Here is a 19,848-nt window from a genome sequence, read left to right on the forward strand (position 1 = left end):
GCATCCTAATCCCTATATAGTGTACTTCTTTTTGCCAGAGCCCTATGGGTTCTGGTCAATAGGAGGGCGTTATATAGGGGACAGGGTTACATTTGGTACGCACTTGCAGACTAGGAACATGTGCACAGAGTCTAGGGAGGACCTCAGCACTCTACAGGAGACTCACATTTCACATGGAAACTAATACACACATCTCACACACCAGTTCAATTGATAAGCTTTGTTGTTCTTCAACAAAAAAAACTAGGAGTACAGTACAGACTGTCCCCCAACCAACAATCTACATGGTTGACTTGTGAAGAGGGGACAGAGACCAACAGCAGTGAGGGGCTACTGTAGGCCTGGCTGTTAACACACAGTTCACATGGCTGCTGTAGGCTTGTTTACACACAGCTCATAGGGCTGCTGACATGCCGTCCAGTGGGACAGAGCCTGTCATTCCAGTCATCCCACACCCCAGGCAGCTCTGATAGGGCTGTGACTAATTGAGGGAGCGGGGGTGTTGAACGCACCACTGAGGTGTTAATCGTGTTTGTCTTTGCTATACACAATATGGAATTCCACGGTACGAGAGAAGTACCTATCTCGCGTCAAGCCTGAATAAATATTATTTGATAGCGTTGTGATCAACTACAAAAGGCTGGAATGTTGTGTATGGTGAGGTCACTGATGGTTAGGAAAGGACTGCCAATAAACAGATCCTAGCCAAACTGTTAAAACATTTCCAAGGCAGGCACGGCACCACCATGCTGCTGTTGTTTATGAGGAGAACAGACAGTGTACACATCTCACTCTATTACACCACAACTTCTCAATGCATAACCATTTTAGTCATTTAGCAGACATTCTTATATAGAGACCAACTTCCTTGATTCAGGTGAACACAGGTAACTAAGCTAGATTCTCAGAGATAGTGAAGAGCAGTAGGATGACTGGCCTGTGGCAACCTGCCTCTGCTCTGACTGAATTGCTCCTCCCTGAGACGCAGCCTGAGGCAGGTATGTATAGCTGTGTTTACACAGGCAGCCTAATTCTGATAAAACATTGTGTTCTTTCCCCTCTTCACTAATTGGACTTTTGACCATTAAGATCAGCTCGGTAAAATGTGATTGGTCAAAAAAACTATTAGTAGGAAAAATATTGGAATTGGGCTGCCTGTGTAAATGTAGCCAAAAGATACGGCAAGCCTTGATTCTTATTACAGTGTCATAATATTTACCCCCATGTAATTCGGTAACCACAGAACTGTATTGAACTGGAACCATTCCGGAGGAGAAGGTGCCAGGTGAGTAATTGCTAAAGCTATAGATAAGAGGATAGGCGCTGATAAATGATGATTGTAAGTACAGAGAATAGTGCTCTAAGCTAAAGATCAGGCAGAGTACAACGGCCGGCGACAAGTATAAACACAGTGAAAAGACTGTTAGCTATTTGGCACAGCCCCTTTACATGCCTGCCTTGAGTGACATCACAGAACACTTTCACTGACAACAAAAAAAGAGCTGCTCCTGAAACAAATCAAACCAGCAAAGCACGGCATGGCAGACCAGACCAGAGGTCATAATCTCCACGGCAAACAGTCCAGTGGGAGAGACCGGAGACTGGGTAGGAGTGTGTTTCATGTAGACAAGGAGGTGGGAGTTGAGACGTGACAGCCTGTTGAGCAAACCACTGACTTGAGTAGAAAGGATGAATAGCACGGTCAAAATAAAACGCAACCCATCAAATAAATAGGCTAAAGCCTGAATTGAATAAAGCAATCCAAATGTAAGCAGACTCCGTCCCCAACATACATTTTTCATTGGATTGTTAAATATGATACTGTATTCTGTAAATGACCAGAACACCTAAGGACCTTGACAAGGCTATGTGCTGCATGATATCCTATGAGAGAATGCGTCAAGCAAGCAGACCTTCTGGATAGCAATAAGTGAAGCTACACAAAATTGTGTCTGAACCTCATAAGATAACAAAACAAAATGGACAATGGCAAAGTTAACACTTTGAATCCGTAAAACCCAAGAGAGGAGTCACGCACAAACACATCCTTACAGCAAAACATGTGATACACTATGGGAGGGCTCGTACACGCATGCTTCCCCTCTGCGCACCATGGAAATGTCCACCTTTCCGCTTCCCTTTGAGTGTACGGCCTTGAGAGCACAGCTGAGGCTGCAGACCGGTCAGACCCTGGGCTGGTCTCCATGAGAAATGCAGCACAATGAGAGGAGAGGTACAGTACAGGCAAACTGGACACCACTGTGAGGCGCTCTACTCTGACTGTACATGGCTGGAGATATGCTCCAGCTTTAACACGTGAATGGAGGGGTAGATCAGAGATTAGTGATGACAGGGCAGGAGCCAAGACCATCATGTGGCTGCCCAGGCCCACATCAGGAGATGTGGAAGAGGCCGTAGGAGGGCAACTACCCAGCAGCAGGACCGCTACCTCCGCCTTTGTGCAAGGAGGAGCACTGCCAGAGCCCTGCAAAATGACCTCCAGCAGGCCACAAATGTGCATGTGTCTGCTCAAACGGTCAGAAACAGACTCCATGAGGGTGGTATGAGGGCCCGACGTCCACAGGTGGGGTTTGTGCTTACAGCCCAACACCGTGCAGGACGTTTGGCATTTGCCAGAGAACACCAAGATTGGCAAATTCGCCACTGGCGCCCTGTGCTTTTCACGGATGGAAGCAGGTTCACACTGAGCACGTGACAGACGTGAGTCTGGAGACGCCGTGGAGAACGTTCTGCTGCCTGCAACATCCTCCAGCATGACCGGTTTGGTGGTGGGTCAGTCATGGTGTGGGGTGGCATTTGTGGGGCCGCGCAGCCCTCCACGTGCTCGCCAGAGGTAGCCTGACTGCCATTAGGTACCGAGATGAGATCCTCAGACCCCTTGTGAGACCATATGCTGGTGACGTTGGCACTGGGTTCCTCCCAATGCAAGACAATGCTAGACCTCATGTGGCTGGAGTGTGTCAGCAGTTCCTGCAAGAGGAAGGCATTGATGCTATGGACTGGCCCGCCCGTTCCCCAGACCTGAATCCAATTGAGCACATCATGTCTCGCTCCATCCACCAACGCCACGTTGCACCACAGACTGTCCAGGAGTTGGCGGATGCTTTAGTCCAGGTCTAGGAGGAGATGCCTCAGGAGACCATCCACCACCTCATCAGGAGCATGCACAGGCGTTGTAGGGAAGGCATACAGGCACGTGGAGGCCACACACACTACTGAGCCTCATTTTGACTTGTTTTAAGGACATTACATCAAAGTTGGATCAGCCTGTAGTGTGGTTTTCCACTTTAATTTTGATTGTGACTCCAAATCCAGACCTCCATGGGTTGATAAATTTGATTTCCATTGATAATTTGTGTGATTTTGTTGTCAGCACATTCAACTATGTAAAGAAAAAAGTATTTAATAAGAATATTTCATTCATTCAGATCTAGGATGTGTTATTTTAGTGTTCCCTTTATTTTTTTGAGCAGTGTACAATGAAAACCTGCACCAAGCAAGCATAGTAGAGGTCGACCGATTAATCGGAATGGCCGATTAATTAGGGCCGATTTCAAGTTTTCATAACAATCGGAAATCGGTATTTTTGGGCGCCGATTTGCATTTAAAAACTAAAAAATGAACACCTTTATTTAATCTTTATTTAACTATGCAAGTCAGTTAAGAACACATTCTTATTTTCAATGACGGCCTAGGAACGTTCTGCCTCGGGGGGGGGCAGAACGACAGATTTTTTTACCTTGTCAGCTCGGGGGATCCAATCTTGCACCCTTACAGTTAACTAGTCCAATGCTCTAACACCTGATTACATTGCACTCCACGAGGAGCCTGCCTGTTACGCAAATGCAGTAAGCCAAGGTAAGTTGCTAGCTAGCATTAAACTTATAAAAAACAATCAATGACTGTCATTGCTCCATGTGTACTTAACCATAAACATCAATGCCTTTCTTAAAATCAATACACAAGTATATATTTTTTAAACCTGCATATTTAGCTAAAAGAAATCCAGGTTAGCAGGCAATATTAACCAGGTGAAATTGTGTCATTTCTCTTGCGTTCATTGCACGCAGAGTCAGGGTATATGCAACAGTTTGGGCCGCCTGGCTCTTTGCGAACTAATTTGCCAGAATTGTACGTAATTATGACAACATTGAAGGTTGTGCAAAGTAACAGGAATATTTAGACTCATGGATGCCACATGTTAGATAAAATACGGAACGGAATAAACGTTTTGTTTTCGAGGTGATAGTTTCCGGATTAGTCAAAGGTATGTGGTTAGAGAGAAATAGTCGAGACGTTATAATTCCTGTAATAACTTGCGGCTGAATTTGAAAGGGGTTCCTTCGTTATTTTACCGTTCATGTCTTCCATAGAGAATGTCTTGATCTACTTCAAATAAGGTCTGTGTTTCGCGGAAGAGCAGACTAACAGGGGACCATGCAGACGAGCTCTGCTTTCTGCACTACAACCTAAGACCCATGAAAGCTGGTGGTTCGTTTTAACATATGTTCATGTTATTTGAGACTAAATTGATTTTATTTATGTATTATAATAAGTTAAAATAAGTGTTCATTCAGTATTGTTGCAATTGTCATAAAAATGTGTGTATGATATATATAAATACATGTTGTTTTTTTTAAGCGTTCGATTAATCGGTATCGGCTTTTTTTTGTCCTCCAATAATCGGTATCGGCATTGAAAAATCATAGTTGGTCGACCTCTAAAGCATAGTCCTAATCTTTAAATTAGAAAATCAATGGCACTAATAACAAACAGAACATGGCAATGAGATCCACAGAGAATCTGGCTGACAAACACTAGACATAAAAAAAATCTCTCCTCCAGGCCTCTCATCTCCAGCCTATCCCTGAAATCACCGGGAACTGGCAGTGCTGGCAGCCAATGACGAGGAAGGGAGGAAATGGTCCTGTAAGGCTGTCAGGCGGGGTGCAGTGAATGGCCATATATGGTAAAATCTGCAGTCAGCAGGACTCAGTGGCAGCAGTGGAGAAAGCAGTAGCAGAGGCAGTATAGGGCTCCTGGAATACAGATTGAGCAGAGTGGGTAAAGACCATTATAATACCCCCCTCTTGCATGTTTAAGAGTTAAGTAGGGAGTGTGTGTGTGTGTGTGTGTGTGTGTGTGTGTGTGTGTGTGTGTGTGTGTGTGTGTGAGGGATTCAGTCAGCCAGAAAGAGCCGGCTTTGGGCAAAATAAATTTAAAAAGCAGATAAATTCAAATTTGGCGCAGGCAACGTGTCAGTGAGAATAAATACAAATCCATTGAAAAAGACTGCTTTTTAGCCCTTTAATTGATATAAATACATTTGACCGGTCATGCTTATCGGTGTATAGGTCATTTTTCATAATTTAGTGGAATTAATTGCAGCGTGTGTATTTGTGTTGGTCATTATGTATTTCATTTAACATATACAGCGTACAGATACAGAGCCTAGTTTTAGTGGAAAATGTGTCAGACAGCGTGAGAGCTGCTGCTACAGTGCCTCAAAAAGCTTGTTCGTTACTGCTGGAGTGAAACATGCTTTTTTACTAGTCCAATCATTGTGCAATAATTCTAAATGCAATCGTGTGATAAAAAAAGTTGATGGCCACAACTAAAAATAGCCAGTATTTTTATTTCTCAGCTGGTAATTGAAGTACGCTTCCAATCCACCATCCAAGTGCACAGGCAACGGTAGGGAGGTTTAAGCGCCTCACACCGCTGGAGGGAGTATGTATTTTGAAAACATACTTAATGGTGTTGAAACCAGAACGTTTAACTTCATATTATAAACTCAGCAAAAAAAGAAAATGTCCTCTCAATGTCAACTGCGTTTATTTTCAGCAAACTTAACATGTGTAAATATTTGTATTAAACGTAACAAGATTCCACAACTGAGACAAACTGAACAAGTTCCACAGACCTGACTAACAGAAATGGAATAATATGTCCCTGAACAAAGGGGGGGGGGGGGGTGAAAATCCAAAGTAACAGTCAGTATCTGGTGTGGCCACCAGCTGCATTAAGTACTGCGCATCTCCTCCTCATGGACTGCACCAGATTTGCCAGTTCTTGCTGTGAGATGTTACCCCACTCTTTCACCAAGTTCCCAGACATTTCTGGGGTGGACGGCCCTTGCCCTCACCCTCCGATCCAACAGGTCCCAGACACGCTCAATGGGATTGAGATCCGGGGCTCTTAACTGGCCATGGTAGAACACGGACATTCCTGTCTTGCAGAAAATTACGCACAGAACGAGCAGTATGGCAGGTGGCATTGTCATGGAGGGTCGGCATTGTCATGCTGGAGGGTCATGTCAGGATGAGCCTGCAAGAAGGGTACCACATGAGGGAGGATGATGTCTTCCCTGTAACGCACAGCGTTGATTGCCTACAATGACAAAAAGCTCAGTCCGATGATGCTATTACACACCGCCCCAGACCATGACGGATCCTCCACCTCGATCCCGCTCCAGAGTACAGGCCTCGGTGTAACGCTCATTCCTTCGGCGATAAACGCGAATCCGACCATCACCCCTGGTGAGATAAAACCGCCCCTCGTCAGTGAAGAGCATTTCTTGCCAGTCCTGTCTGATCCAGCGACAGTGGGTTTGTGCCCATAGGCAACGTTGTTGCCGGTGATGTCTGTTGAGGACCTGCCTTACATCAGGCCTACAAGCCCTCAGTCCAGCCTCTCTCAGCCGATTGCGGACAGTCTGAGCACTGGAGGGATTGTGCATTTCTGGTGTAACTCGGGCAGTTGTTGCCATCCTGTACCTGCAGGTGTGATGTTCGGATGTAGCGATCCTGTGCAGGTGTTGTTACACATGGTCTGCCACTGCGAGGACGATCAGCTGTCCGTCCTGTCTCCCTGTAGCGCTGTGTTAGGCATCTCACAGTATGGACATTGCAATTTGTTGCCCTGGCCACATCTGCAGTCCTCATGCCTCCTTGCAGCATGCCTAAGACACGTTCACGCAGATGAGCAGGGACCCTAGACATCTTTCTTTTGGTGTTTTTCCAGAGTCAGTAGAAAGGCCTCTTTAGTGTCTTAAGTTTTCATAACTGTGACCTTAATTGCCTACCATCTGTAAGCGTCTTAACAACCGTTCCATAGGTGCATGTTCATTCATTGTTTATGGGTCATTGAACAAACATGGGAAACTGTGTTTAAACCCTTTACAATGAAGACCTGTGAAGTGATTTGGATTTTTACGAATTACCTATGAAAGACAGGGTCCTGAAAAAGGGAAGTTTTTTTTGTTACCGAGTTTATTATGAGGCATGTCTTTCCTTGCTTCGAAGTAGCCTAGTCAAAACCAGACCATAGAAACGTGGCGACAACGGCATCTCCAAGTGCCGGGTACTTTTTTCTCCTGCTAATTGCATTATGGAACGAACATTTGAGTATAACTTACTGCCATGTGCACATTACTGCGCTTATAGTTTATCAACATTTTAAGCTAAACGTTCTGATCGGTTGCATCAGCCTCGCTACTTATAACAATGTAGCCTAATGGTTCTATGAATTTGGGATCCATCGTTCCGCAACCCTCCCAGAGTCTGTTTGGAATTGGCCATTTCTTTCTTGCAGAGAACGACAAGCTGACCAATAGAATATGTAAACCTTCCTACTATAGGGGATAGTAGACTGACATAGTCTAGTGATTTTGCTGTTTGCTACTTGTCTTGTTGGCTGAGGAAAAGTAAAGGAACAGCTTAAATATCTTCAACGTGCACATCTAAATAAATAAGTATACCGGACAATTTTTTTCTTTTTTTTTCTTGGGTCACTATATCTATTTTACCAATTGGATCGATCCCCTCTACCACACGGAACCCCACTAATCTACCGACGGAAACGAACGAGGTGACAAAAAAATAAATAAATCCATCCTATGTTATCTTGCTACCGATAGCCAGCCACCCGGCCAGCTGTCTGGATCGCCGTGACCCCAACCAACCTCTACTCACTGGACCCTTATGATCACTCGATTAAGCATGCCTCTCCTTAATGTAAATATGCCTTGTCCATTGCTGTTCTGGTTTGTGTTTATTGGCTTATTTCACTGTAGAGCCTCTAGCCCTGCTCACTATACATCCAACCTTTCAGTTCCACCACCCACATATGCGATGACATCACCTGGTTTCAATGATGTTTCTAGAGACAATCTCTCTCATCATCACTCATTACCTAGGTTTACCTCCACTGTATTCACATCCTACCATACCTTTGTCTGTACATTATTCCTTGAAGCTATTTTATCGCCCCCAGAAACTTCCTTTTACTCTCTGTTCTAGACGACCAATTCTCATAGCTTTTAGCCGTACCCTTATCCTACTCCTCCTCTGTTCCTCTGGTGATGTAGAGGTGAATCCAGGCCCTGCAGTACCTAGCTCCACTCCTATTCCCCAGGCGCTCTCTTTTGATGACTTCTGTAACCGTAATAGCCTTGGTTTCATGCATGTTAACATTAGAAGCCTCCTCCCTAAGTTTGTTTTGTTCACTGCTTTAGCACACTCTGCCAACCCAGATGTTTTAGCCGTGTCTGAATCCTGGCTTAGGAAGACCACCAAAAATTCTGACATTTTCATCCCTAACTACAAGATTTTCAGACAAGATAGAACGGCCAAAGGGGGCGGTGTTGCAATCTACTGCAAGGATTGCCTGCAGAGTTCTGTTTTACTATCCAGGTCTGTTCCCAAACAATTTGAACTTCTACTTTTAAAAATCCACCTCTCTAAAAACAAGTCTATTTTTCGCCTGCCGCGCTGCCGTCCTCCTACCTAGCCAACACTGCTAGCTAGCCAACTTCTACCGAATAGCAGCACTGTAGAAACTTACATTACAACGGGACGACTTGATTAGCGTAGTGTTAGCTAGTTGTCTTTGCTGTCCTTGTATCCATGATAATTGTGTAGTTTAGAGAAATTTAGTGAAATTGTCGAGGTTACCTAGCCAGCTTCACTTTCAACAACGTAGCCACTGCTAGCCAGGCTACTTCACCAGCCAGCAGTACTATATCATTTTAGTCAATAAGATCTTGTATTTTATTTTTATTTTTTTGCAACGTAAGCTTAACTTTCTGAACATTCGAGACGTGTAGCCCACTTGTCATTCTAATCTCCATTGCATTAGCGTAGCCTCTTCTGTAGCCTATCAACCATGTGTCTGTCTATCCCTGTTCTCTCCTCTCTGCACAGACCATACAAACGCTTCACACCGCGTGGCCGCGCCCACCCTAACCTGGTGGTCCCAGCCCGCACGACCCACGTGGAGTTCCAGGTCTCCGGTGGCCTCTGGAACTGCCGATCTGCGGCCAACAAGGCAGAGCTCATCTCAGCCTATGCGTCCCTCCAGTCCCTCGACTTCCTGGCACTGACGGAAACATGGCTCACCACAGATAACACTGCTACTCCTACTGCTCTCTCTTCGTCTGCCCACGTGTTCTCGCACACCCCGAGACCTTCTGGTCAGCGGGGTGGTGGCACCGGGATCCTCATCTCTCCCAAGTGGTCATTCTCTCTTTCTCCCCTTACCCATCTGTCTATCGCCTCCTTTGAATTCCATGCTGTCACAGTTACCAGCCCTTTCAAGCTTAACATCCTTATCATTTATCGCCCTCCAGGTTCCCTTGGAGAGTTCATCAATGAGCTTGATGCCTTGATAAGCTCCTTTCCTGAGGACGGCTCACCTCTCACAGTTCTGGGTGACTTTAACCTCCCCATGTCTACCTTTGACTCATTCCTCTCTGCCTCCTTCTTCCCACTCCTCTCCTCTTTTGACCTCACCCTCTCACCTTCCCCCCCTACTCACAAGGCTGGCAATACGCTTGACCTCATCTTTACTAGATGCTGTTCTTCCACTAACCTCATTGCAACTCCCCTCCAAGTCTCCGACCACTACCTTGTATCCTTTTCCCTCTCGCTCTCATCCAACACTTCCCACACTGCCCCTACTCGGATGGTATCGCGCCGTCCCAACCTCCGCTCTCTCTCCCCCGCTACTCTCTCCTCTTCCATCCTATCATCTCTTCCCTCTGCCCAAACCTTCTCCAACCTATCTCCTGATTCTGCCTCCTCAACCCTCCTCTCCTCCCTTTCTGCATCCTTTGACTCTCTATGTCCCCTATCCTCCAGGCCGGCTCGGTCCTCCCCTCCCGCTCCGTGGCTCGACGACTCATTGCGAGCTCACAGAACAGGGCTCCGGGCAGCCGAGCGGAAATGGAGGAAAACTCGCCTCCCTGCGGACCTGGCATCCTTTCACTCCCTCCTCTCTACATTTTCCTCTTCTGTCTCTGCTGCTAAAGCCACTTTCTACCACTCTAAATTCCAAGCATCTGCCTCTAACCCTAGGAAGCTCTTTGCCACCTTCTCCTCCCTCCTGAATCCTCCGCCCCCTCCCCCCCCCCCCCCTCCTCCCTCTCTGCAGACGACTTCGTCAACCATTTTGAAAAGAAGGTCGACGACATCCGATCCTCGTTTGCTAAGTCAAACGACACCGCTGGTTCTGCTCACACTGCCCAACCCTGTGCTTTGACCTCTTTCTCCCCTCTCTCTCCAGATGAAATCTCGCGTCTTGTGACGGCCGGCCGCCCAACAACCTGCCCGCTTGACCCTATCCCCTCCTCTCTCCTCCAGACCATTTCCGGAGACCTTCTACCTTACCTCACCTCGCTCATCAACTCATCCTTGACCGCTGGCTACGTCCCTTCCGTCTTCAAGAGAGCGAGAGTTGCACCCCTTCTGAAAAAACCTACACTCGATCCCTCCGATGTCAACAACTACAGACCAGTATCCCTTCTTTCTTTTCTCTCCAAAACTCTTGAACGTGCCGTCCTTGGCCAGCTCTCCTGCTATCTCTCTCAGAATGACCTTCTTGATCCAAATCAGTCAGGTTTCAAGACTAGTCACTCAACTGAGACTGCTCTTCTCTGTATCACGGAGGCGCTCCGCACTGCTAAAGCTAACTCTCTCTCCTCTGCTCTCATCCTTCTAGACCTATCGGCTGCCTTCGATACTGTGAACCATCAGATCCTCCTCTCCACCCTCTCCGAGTTGGGCATCTCCGGCGCGGCCCACGCTTGGATTGCGTCCTACCTGACAGGTCGCTCCTACCAGGTGGCGTGGCGAGAATCTGTCTCCTCACCACGCGCTCTCACCACTGGTGTCCCCCAGGGCTCTGTTCTAGGCCCTCTCCTATTCTCGCTATACACCAAGTCACTTGGCTCTGTCATAACCTCACATGGTCTCTCCTATCATTGCTATGCAGACGACACACAATTAATCTTCTCCTTTCCCCCTTCTGATGACCAGGTGGCGAATCGCATCTCTGCATGTCTGGCAGACATATCAGTGTGGATGACGGATCACCACCTCAAGCTGAACCTCGGCAAGACGGAGCTGCTCTTCCTCCCGGGGAAGGACTGTCCGTTCCATGATCTCGCCATCACGGTTGACAACTCCATTGTGTCCTCCTCCCAGAGCGCTAAGAACCTTGGCGTGATCCTGGACAACACCCTGTCGTTCTCCACCAACATCAAGGCGGTGGCCCGTTCCTGTAGGTTCATGCTCTACAACATCCGCAGAGTACGACCCTGCCTCACACAGGAAGCGGCGCAGGTCCTAATCCAGGCACTTGTCATCTCCCGTCTGGATTACTGCAACTCGCTGCTGGCTGGGCTCCCTGCCTGTGCCATTAAACCCCTACAACTCATCCAGAACGCCGCAGCCCGTCTGGTGTTCAACCTTCCCAAGTTCTCTCACGTCACCCCGCTCCTCCGCTCTCTCCACTGGCTTCCAGTTGAAGCTCGCATCCGCTACAAGACCATGGTGCTTGCCTACGGAGCTGTGAGGGGAACGGCACCTCAGTACCTTCAGGCTCTGATCAGGCCCTACACCCAAACAAGGGCACTGCGTTCATCCACCTCTGGCCTGCTCGCCTCCCTACCACTGAGGAAGTACAGTTCCCGCTCAGCCCAGTCAAAACTGTTCGCTGCTCTGGCACCCCAATGGTGGAACAAACTCCCTCACGATGCCAGGACAGCGGAGTCAATCACCACCTTCCGGAGACACCTGAAACCCCACCTCTTCAAGGAATACCTAGGATAAAGCAATCCTTCTGCCCCCCCCCCCCCCCCTTAAAAGATCTAGATGCACTATTGTAAAGTGGCTGTTCCACTGGATGTCATAAGGTGAATGCACCAATTTGTAAGTCGCTCTGGATAAGAGCGTCTGCTAAATGACTTAAATGTAAATGTAAAATGTAAATGATGCCCCCTCGGACGGTTACGTCGGCACACCAGTCGTGATGGATCGGCAGGGAACTGTGTAGGCAGTAAAAAGGTCCAGGCCATTTGGCAAAATAGGTATTGTAGCCCAAGAAATTGGCTGACAGACCTCTTCAGCTAGCCAGGAGGTGGGCCTAGCTCGGGGCTAGCTCCAGGAGTAGCCACTCGGATAGCAGCTAGCTGCGGTGATCATGTGTAAAGGTTCACAGCTTGCGGTAGGAATCCGGAGATGAGGAGATGTGGTAGAGAAAAAGCAGTCCGATATGCTCTGGGTTGAATCGCGCTGTGCAGACTGGCAGGAGTTGACCGGGCTGAGGTTAGCTGATGACCGCTAGCAGTGGCTGACTACTAGCTAGTAGATAGTTAGCTGGCTAGCTTCTGTTGGGGATTCCAGTTCTAAAGTATTGAAAATAGCAGATCCATACCACATTGGGGAGGTGGGTTGCAGGAGAGTATGTTGAAATTGAGGTTAAAAATATATACGAATGTCTTGTCGTGTCCCGTGTATGTCTGACTGCTACGCCATCTTGGATAGACCACACCGGGAGTGCCTGTTTTGTTGAGGAAGAAATACTCAGCTAAGCCATGATCAGAATACCTAGAGCTCCATAGCCTCATTCAAATCAGAAAGGTCATCTGTAAAAATCAGGAAGTTGTCTCCAAATCTATGGCGCAAAGTCATTTTAAAAGGCTGCAGTTGCAGAAGACAACCCTGAAACCCTGATACTGCAGTGTTAATAAATGCAGTGTAACATTCCTGTTTGTAGAGTAGTATTCTCCACGCTGCCATAGAGATAGATGTGTGTTCTCTAAAGTTATATGGAGACAGCAGCCTGAACCTACCCTTTCTCTGAAATATTAAATTTTTGGTAACCTAAGCCACAAGCCAAATAATTCAAAACACTTAATGGCCATTTGAAACGATATTAACTTTTCTTAGTGTTTTAGAGCATAGCCTGTTGATGGAACATTAAAAAGGAGATTAGTCCATGCTGCCAGCCAGTATGTAATCAGATCTGAAAACATGGGAGCCTTTTTTAATCCTCAGCTTGCGGAAATTGCCCTTCGCTCTGCGCGTAAAAGCAATCACTCTGTCCACTTTTAATTCACCAGTCAAAGCAGACTTTGTCCTACGAACACACCCTGAAGCTCAAATTTAAATAAAGTATTTTTTTTACGCGCATGAACGAGCACGTACACGCTGGAATTAGAATGCACAGGAGTAAATGAGAGAACAGCGAGGGTCAATGGCGTCAAATTATAAAGCAAGTCTATTTTATCCTTGCTTCTACGCGGTTCAATGCTGGTAAAATAAGCAGATAAATTGCATGGTTCGTTTATAGAAAAGGGATTATGATCTTCCCTATGCTAAGTAGACTATAGTAGTTTAAATGTATTGGGCTGTAAGAAGGTTTATCAGTCAAATAGGCTACATATTTGAAAACAATTGCATCCTACCAGTGTGGGTTGGCGCTTCCCCTTGGTTTGTGCTGTGGTGGAGATCTTTGTGGGCTATACTCGGCCGTCTCAGGATTGTAAGTTGGTGGTTGAAGATATCCTTCTAGTGGTGCGGGGGCTGTGCTTTGGCAAAGTGGGTGGGGTTATATCCTTCCTGTTTGGCCCTGTCCGGGGGTATCATCGGATGGGGCCACAGTGTCTCCTGACCCCTCCTGTCTCAGCCTCCAGTATTTATGCTGCAGTAGTTTATGTGTCGGGGGGCTAGGGTCAGTTGGTTATACCTGGAGTACTTCTCCTGTCTTATCCAGTGTCCTGTGTGAATTTAATTATGTTCTCTCTTTCTTTCTATCTCTCTCTGAAAACCTGAGCCTAGGACCATACGTCACGGCAAACCGGGCATGATGACTCCTTGCTGTCCCCAGTCCGCCTGGCCTTGCTGCTATTCCAGTTTCAACTGTTCTGCCTGCGGTTACGGAACCCCTACCTGTCCCAGACCTGCTGTTTTCAACTCTTAATGATTGGCTATGAAAAGCCAACTGAAAATTATTCATGATTATTATTTGACCATGCTTGTCACTTATGAACATTTTGAACATCTTGGCATAGTTCTGTTATAATCTCCACCCGGCACAGCCAGAAGAGGACTGGCCACCCCTCATAGCCTGGTTCCTCTCTAGGTTTCTTCCTAGGTTTTGGCCTTTCTAGGGAGTTTTTCCTAGCCATCGTGCTTCTACACCTGCATTGCTTGCTGTTTGGGGTTTTAGGCTGGGTTTCTGTACAGCACTTCGAGATATTAGCTGATGTACGAAGGGCTATATAAAATAAACTTGATTTCGATCATAGTAGGCATATAGCCTAGGCAGGCTACAGCTGGGAAACTCAAGGAACTCTGATTAAGAGAGCATACTGTTATGTAGACGAACGAGACTAGGTGAATTCTATAAACTGCTCGGGTGTACTAGCTACAACTCTCCTCACGTTCGTGAGCTAACAACTGTTTAGCGCAGGCAGGTACAGTTGATCCCGTGGACATAAGGTGAGTCAAAAGAAACAAATCACAAGAGCTACATAGCAAACACAAATACAACTTAGTTGACATTCGCTACATAGTGTTTGAATTGACCCTCTACTCACGTGCAGATTTTGATGCCATTGACGGCTTTACTGTACAGAGTCAGGGTCAAACCCGCAGTAGAATGATCCCTCAGAAATCAGAGTATCAAAAGCCAGTCTAGACCAATTATGTATATAAACTATGAATTGCTGATGCTATGCATTGGCCAACAATAGCCTTTGAAGTCACTGGTCGGCCATATTGGCACTCCCCAGAAGAAGCAGTCATCCATAGGAATGACTGGAATTCTACAGCATTTCAATGACATGTTAAGGACAAAATTACATGCATTTAAGTTTGTGTTGTAGTGGGCACAGTAACAACTTTTAAATTATACTTTAAGGGAAAACAAATATTTTATGATGTTTAGCTCACATAATATAATTTAAACATATGCATTAATGTGTTTAATAGAAAGCAAAAACAAAATGTAGACGTTAAATACATTTTATAGCTTCCAAAATAATTTTTACAAAGGTGGTCGGAGTGCCAAATGGAGGCGCGGTGGCTTCAAAATCGCACCCCGTCAGTGTGTATAAATCATTGGTCTATCCCTGAGACACAGCCAGGGTCTGGGAGCGGGACAGGCAGACGGAGGCTGTATTGAGTAAGGTGCATGGCTGTGTGATGACAGGCCAGAGGATCGGCTTCCCAAGACCATAGCAGAGTCAAATAACACGGTCCACCAATGGCCTGCTCTGGTTACAGGCTGTCAAAACCACACAGACAGAACTTACTGTATATCAGGCCATGGCTGGCTGGCCCCACTGGACCAGACATACAGGAACACCACCAGGCTCTGTGTGTGCACGTGTCTGCTGCAGCCAGACATCTACTACTGACCACTAATGACACTAATAACAACTAATGCATTTACTGAGGGACATTACAGACCAGAGACCCCGTTGGCTTCAACGACTGTCTGACCTACACTTTAATTAAACTAATTATGAGGGGGGGGGGGGGGGGGGGGGGGGTTGGTCCGACATTAGCGATGTCCCGCTGGCCTAGGGCCAGTAAAAACATGTCATGCCAGTGGATCTCGTTAGTCACTGGACCGACATGTTTTTACTGGCTTTAACCATTGTAGACTAAAGACAGAAAAGTCATGCTATTTGTATGAGCAATATGATCAGCCGTTCATTCATGCTGCCGCAAGTCATAACTTCAAGAACTAGGCCTACATGAGTTGATGCCTTCACACAGCACATGTGAGCCGTCCAAAGCAAAAAACCCACTCAGTTTATTTTAGGGAAAGTGATTCACAAAAGTAAACTATCAATTTTCAACATATTAGCAATATGCTGGCTACTGTCGATAGTCTGCAAAAAGAAACTTAGCATTGGGGCTAGCCAGTCAATGTCTCGTTTGGAACGTTTGCCCCTTTAAGACAGTCGTATTTTGATGTAAAAAAACCTCAATGACATAATTAAATTTAAAAAATGAAATTCAATGCAAGAATAGGCTAATGACTTGCATTTAATTACATTACACCATTTTTTCATACATCATAACCTAATGTAGCCAATGAATTGGTGAACATAGAGAAAGCATGCCAACCTGCATGACCCCAGGAGTGGGTGTTCAGGCAACTGTTTACAACCAAACACTGTCCAAATGCTGTTCATCTCCAAGCTGAGGGTAGAGCAAAGTGGTCTGAGCGTTTTAAGGCCCTTATATGGAGCTGAGCAGCACAGAGAGGTCCTGTCCCCAGAGGCCTTTGGTTTAGTTTGTGTTGTACACAATGCAATAACTGAGAGCCAGCCAGCCTATAGAGAGGGTTGGGAAACCTCACTCAGGGAGAGCTGACACAATCATCCCAGTTGCTCAGACACTTAAACTGTTTGTCCTCCCTGTAGTGAAATCTGAAATGCATGTTTATTTACTGTATGCAAAACAGACATTAACTGGAAAAGAACCTTGCTGTTAAAAAGGGCAAAGCTGAAGAAAAAAAAAGGCTTGCCTGGCTGGCCTTTGCCATCCATCAGGAACAGCCTAGCTTCCAAGGGTATTGTAACACTCCTCACCCTATTCGGTCCTCCTAGGTCCCATGTCCTGCTTGTATCAAATATCTGAAACCAGTTTAGATGCTTTCCTCTAAAAATACACTTTAATACTCCAAAAGGGATACTTCGGGACTTTGGCAATGAAGCCCTTTTTCTACTTCCCACTAGTCAGATTAACTCGTGGAGACCATTTGTGTGTGTCTCAGTAACTTCCTTCAAACTGCATGCGAACTACACAAAGTTTGTGGCCACCTGCTCGTCAAACATCTCATTCCAAAATCATGGGCATTAATATGGAGTTGGTCCCCAGTTCGCTGCTATAAAAGCCTCCACTCTTCTGGGAAGGCTTTCCACTAGAAGTTAGAATATTGCTGCAGCCACAAGAGCATTAGAGGTCGAAGACTGATGTTGGGGGATTAGGCCTGGCTCACAGTCGGCGTTCCAATTCATCCCAAAGGCGTTCGATGGAGTTGAGGTCAGGGCTCTGTGCAGACCAGTCAAGTTCTTCCACACCAATCGACAAACCATTTCTGCATGGACTTCGCTTTGTGCATGGGGGCATTGTTATGATGAAACAGGAAAGGGCCTTCTGCAAACTGTTACCACAAATCTGGAAGCACAGAATCTAGAATGTCATTGTATGCTGTAGCGCTAAGATTTCCCTTCACTGGAACTAAGGGGCTTAGCCAGAAAGCCAGAAACATGAATAACAGCCCCAGACCATTGTTCCTCATCCACCAAACTTTACAGTTGGCACTATGCATTGGGGCAGGTAGCATTCTCCTGGCCAAACCCAGATTTGTCCTTCGTACTGCCAGATGGTCAAGCGTGATTCAGCACTCCAGAGAAGGCATTTCCACTGCTCCAGAGTCCAACAGCGGCAAGCTTTACAGCTGACACTTAGCATTGCACATGGTGAGCTTAGGCTTGTGTGCGGCTCCTCGGCCATGGAAACCCATTTCATGAAGCTCCCGACGAACAGTTCTTGTGCTGACGCTGCGTCCAGAGTCAGTTTGGAAATCAGTAGTGAGTGTTGCAACAGAGGACAGACAATTTATACGTGCTGCAGCACTCAGCTGTTGCATTCTGTGAGCTTGTGTGGCATACCACTTGTTGCTCCTAGACGTTGTCACTTCACAATAACAGCACTTACAGTTGACCGGGGAAGCTCTATCAGGACAGAAATTTGACAAACTGACTTCTTAGAAAGGTGGCATCCTATGACGATGCCATGTCACTAAGATCTTCAGAAGAAGTAAGGCCATTCTAGTGCAATGTTTGTCTATGGAGATTGCATGGGTGTCTGCTCAACTTCATACACCTGTCAGCAACGTTGTGGCTGAAATAGCCGAATCCACTAATTTGAAGGGGTGTCCACAGCCCAGTGGCTAACTAGCAAAACTAGAGCTATTATGATAGCTATTACCATAGATGTCCAGTCAATGCGCCAACACTAGTTAGTTTCGCGAGCCATTGCTACCTCTAACTTTCATACTGAATGCAGATGCATAAAAATGGTATCCACAAGTTCATCGTACTCTGAGTAAGTAGATAAATGGCTTCACTAGCAAAATCCCATAGTATCCCTTAAAGTAATATTATCCTCCTACATCAACCACGGTGAGTACACAATCACACACGTCACCCAGCTACTGAGGATATCGGAAAGAGCCAACAGGCACAAATAACAAAAAGGTGGATTTTAGCTGCTACAGTATTCTATGGTACTGTATTGTCCCTCACTAAAAGAAGATGAATGACAATAATGAACTGTAAATATTTGACAGCTGGTTAATTTAAGGTCATTAAAACAACTGCTCCTAAGCTGACGGGGCTTTTGCTTTCTTTCTGTTCAAAATATAGGAGAGGTGAACACAGACTTGAGTTACTAACAAACCCTTGAATTGATTAAAAAATGGCACTTATTATGATCTTCAGAATAGTGAATCTGTAGTATCGGTCACCCACATCTAGGCCAGTCAGACTGCAGTCTCTCACCACCACCAGTATGTACTGCTGCCTGCACTGCAACCCAGCTTGTCAGAATCCATCCAATCTCACACAGCAAAATATCCCCGTCTGTTCACAACCTGAAACATGTTTATGTGATGCTGCTACACAATATGCTGCTGCTTTCTCCTCATGAATGACTAAGGGAAATATGTAGGCTCTCAAACACACACAAAAATAAAAAAGAAATAACTGCAGGGTTGGGATTTGTAGGTGGCCAATGTGTGATTTCCCCTGGATGTGTGTGGGTCTGAGCAGTACATTTCGCTGTGTGTGACGTGCGTGGTTGTTCCCTGCAAACAGGGCGTGTTGAAACTGACTCTGGGAAGGAGGGGGGCTGGCCCAGGCCAAAGCCACGCAGACACACTCCGTCATGTCCCCAGGGGGAGGTGTGTGTGTGGGAAGTTTGTGTTAAAGCCACAGATATAAGGACAGGTCAAACTAGGCCAAAGCCCAAATCTGCTCAGGCAGCAATAGCACATGCCCATATTAATGTATAAACCTCTGCTTGACATAAGTTTCCTTGCGAAACCCTTTGAAAGATCTATGCAATGCAGTTTAATAGTCAATAATCTGACTCACCTTGTTAAGAGGGAGGACCAGGAAGGCCCCGCCCCCGCTGGCCTCTATGATGATGGCGACAAACTTGGGGTTGACGGCGCAGAACGAGCTGTCCCATGTGACCCGTGACACTCTGATGTCATCGTAGCACTGGTCATTCTTCAACGCCTGGCCAAAGACATGGCGGAATTTGCTCGCTCGCACAACTCGCCTGAACATATCTGGATAGAGGACGGGGGAGGGGAGAAAAGTTGGGGTTTAAGTTTGGAAACTGTCACACTCACAATCAAAGGGAAAAGAAAAAACCAAGCAGTCAGGGATTTTAGGCCTATAACATCTCAAATGACAATTCTTTAAAGAAAAGGTGCTACATGGCTGAGAAGTAGAAA

At 46.3% G+C, this 19,848-nt stretch overlaps 1 protein-coding gene across 1 annotated transcript in view; it reads right to left on the minus strand.

Annotated features, from left to right (window-relative positions):
- LOC129826405 (coronin-1C-A-like) overlaps window positions 1-19,848 on the minus strand; it is a 58,952-nt gene that overhangs the window by 13,407 nt on the left and 25,697 nt on the right. Inside the window, exon 2 of the mRNA XM_055887102.1 lies at window positions 19,481-19,680. Within this exon, the coding sequence (XP_055743077.1) occupies window positions 19,481-19,678 (198 nt within the window). The 5' untranslated portion in view covers window positions 19,679-19,680. The remainder of the gene's footprint in view (window positions 1-19,480; window positions 19,681-19,848) is intronic.

The sequence above is a fragment of the Salvelinus fontinalis genome, chromosome 28 (assembly GCF_029448725.1).
Source record: "Salvelinus fontinalis isolate EN_2023a chromosome 28, ASM2944872v1, whole genome shotgun sequence".
NCBI lineage: Eukaryota > Metazoa > Chordata > Actinopteri > Salmoniformes > Salmonidae > Salvelinus > Salvelinus fontinalis.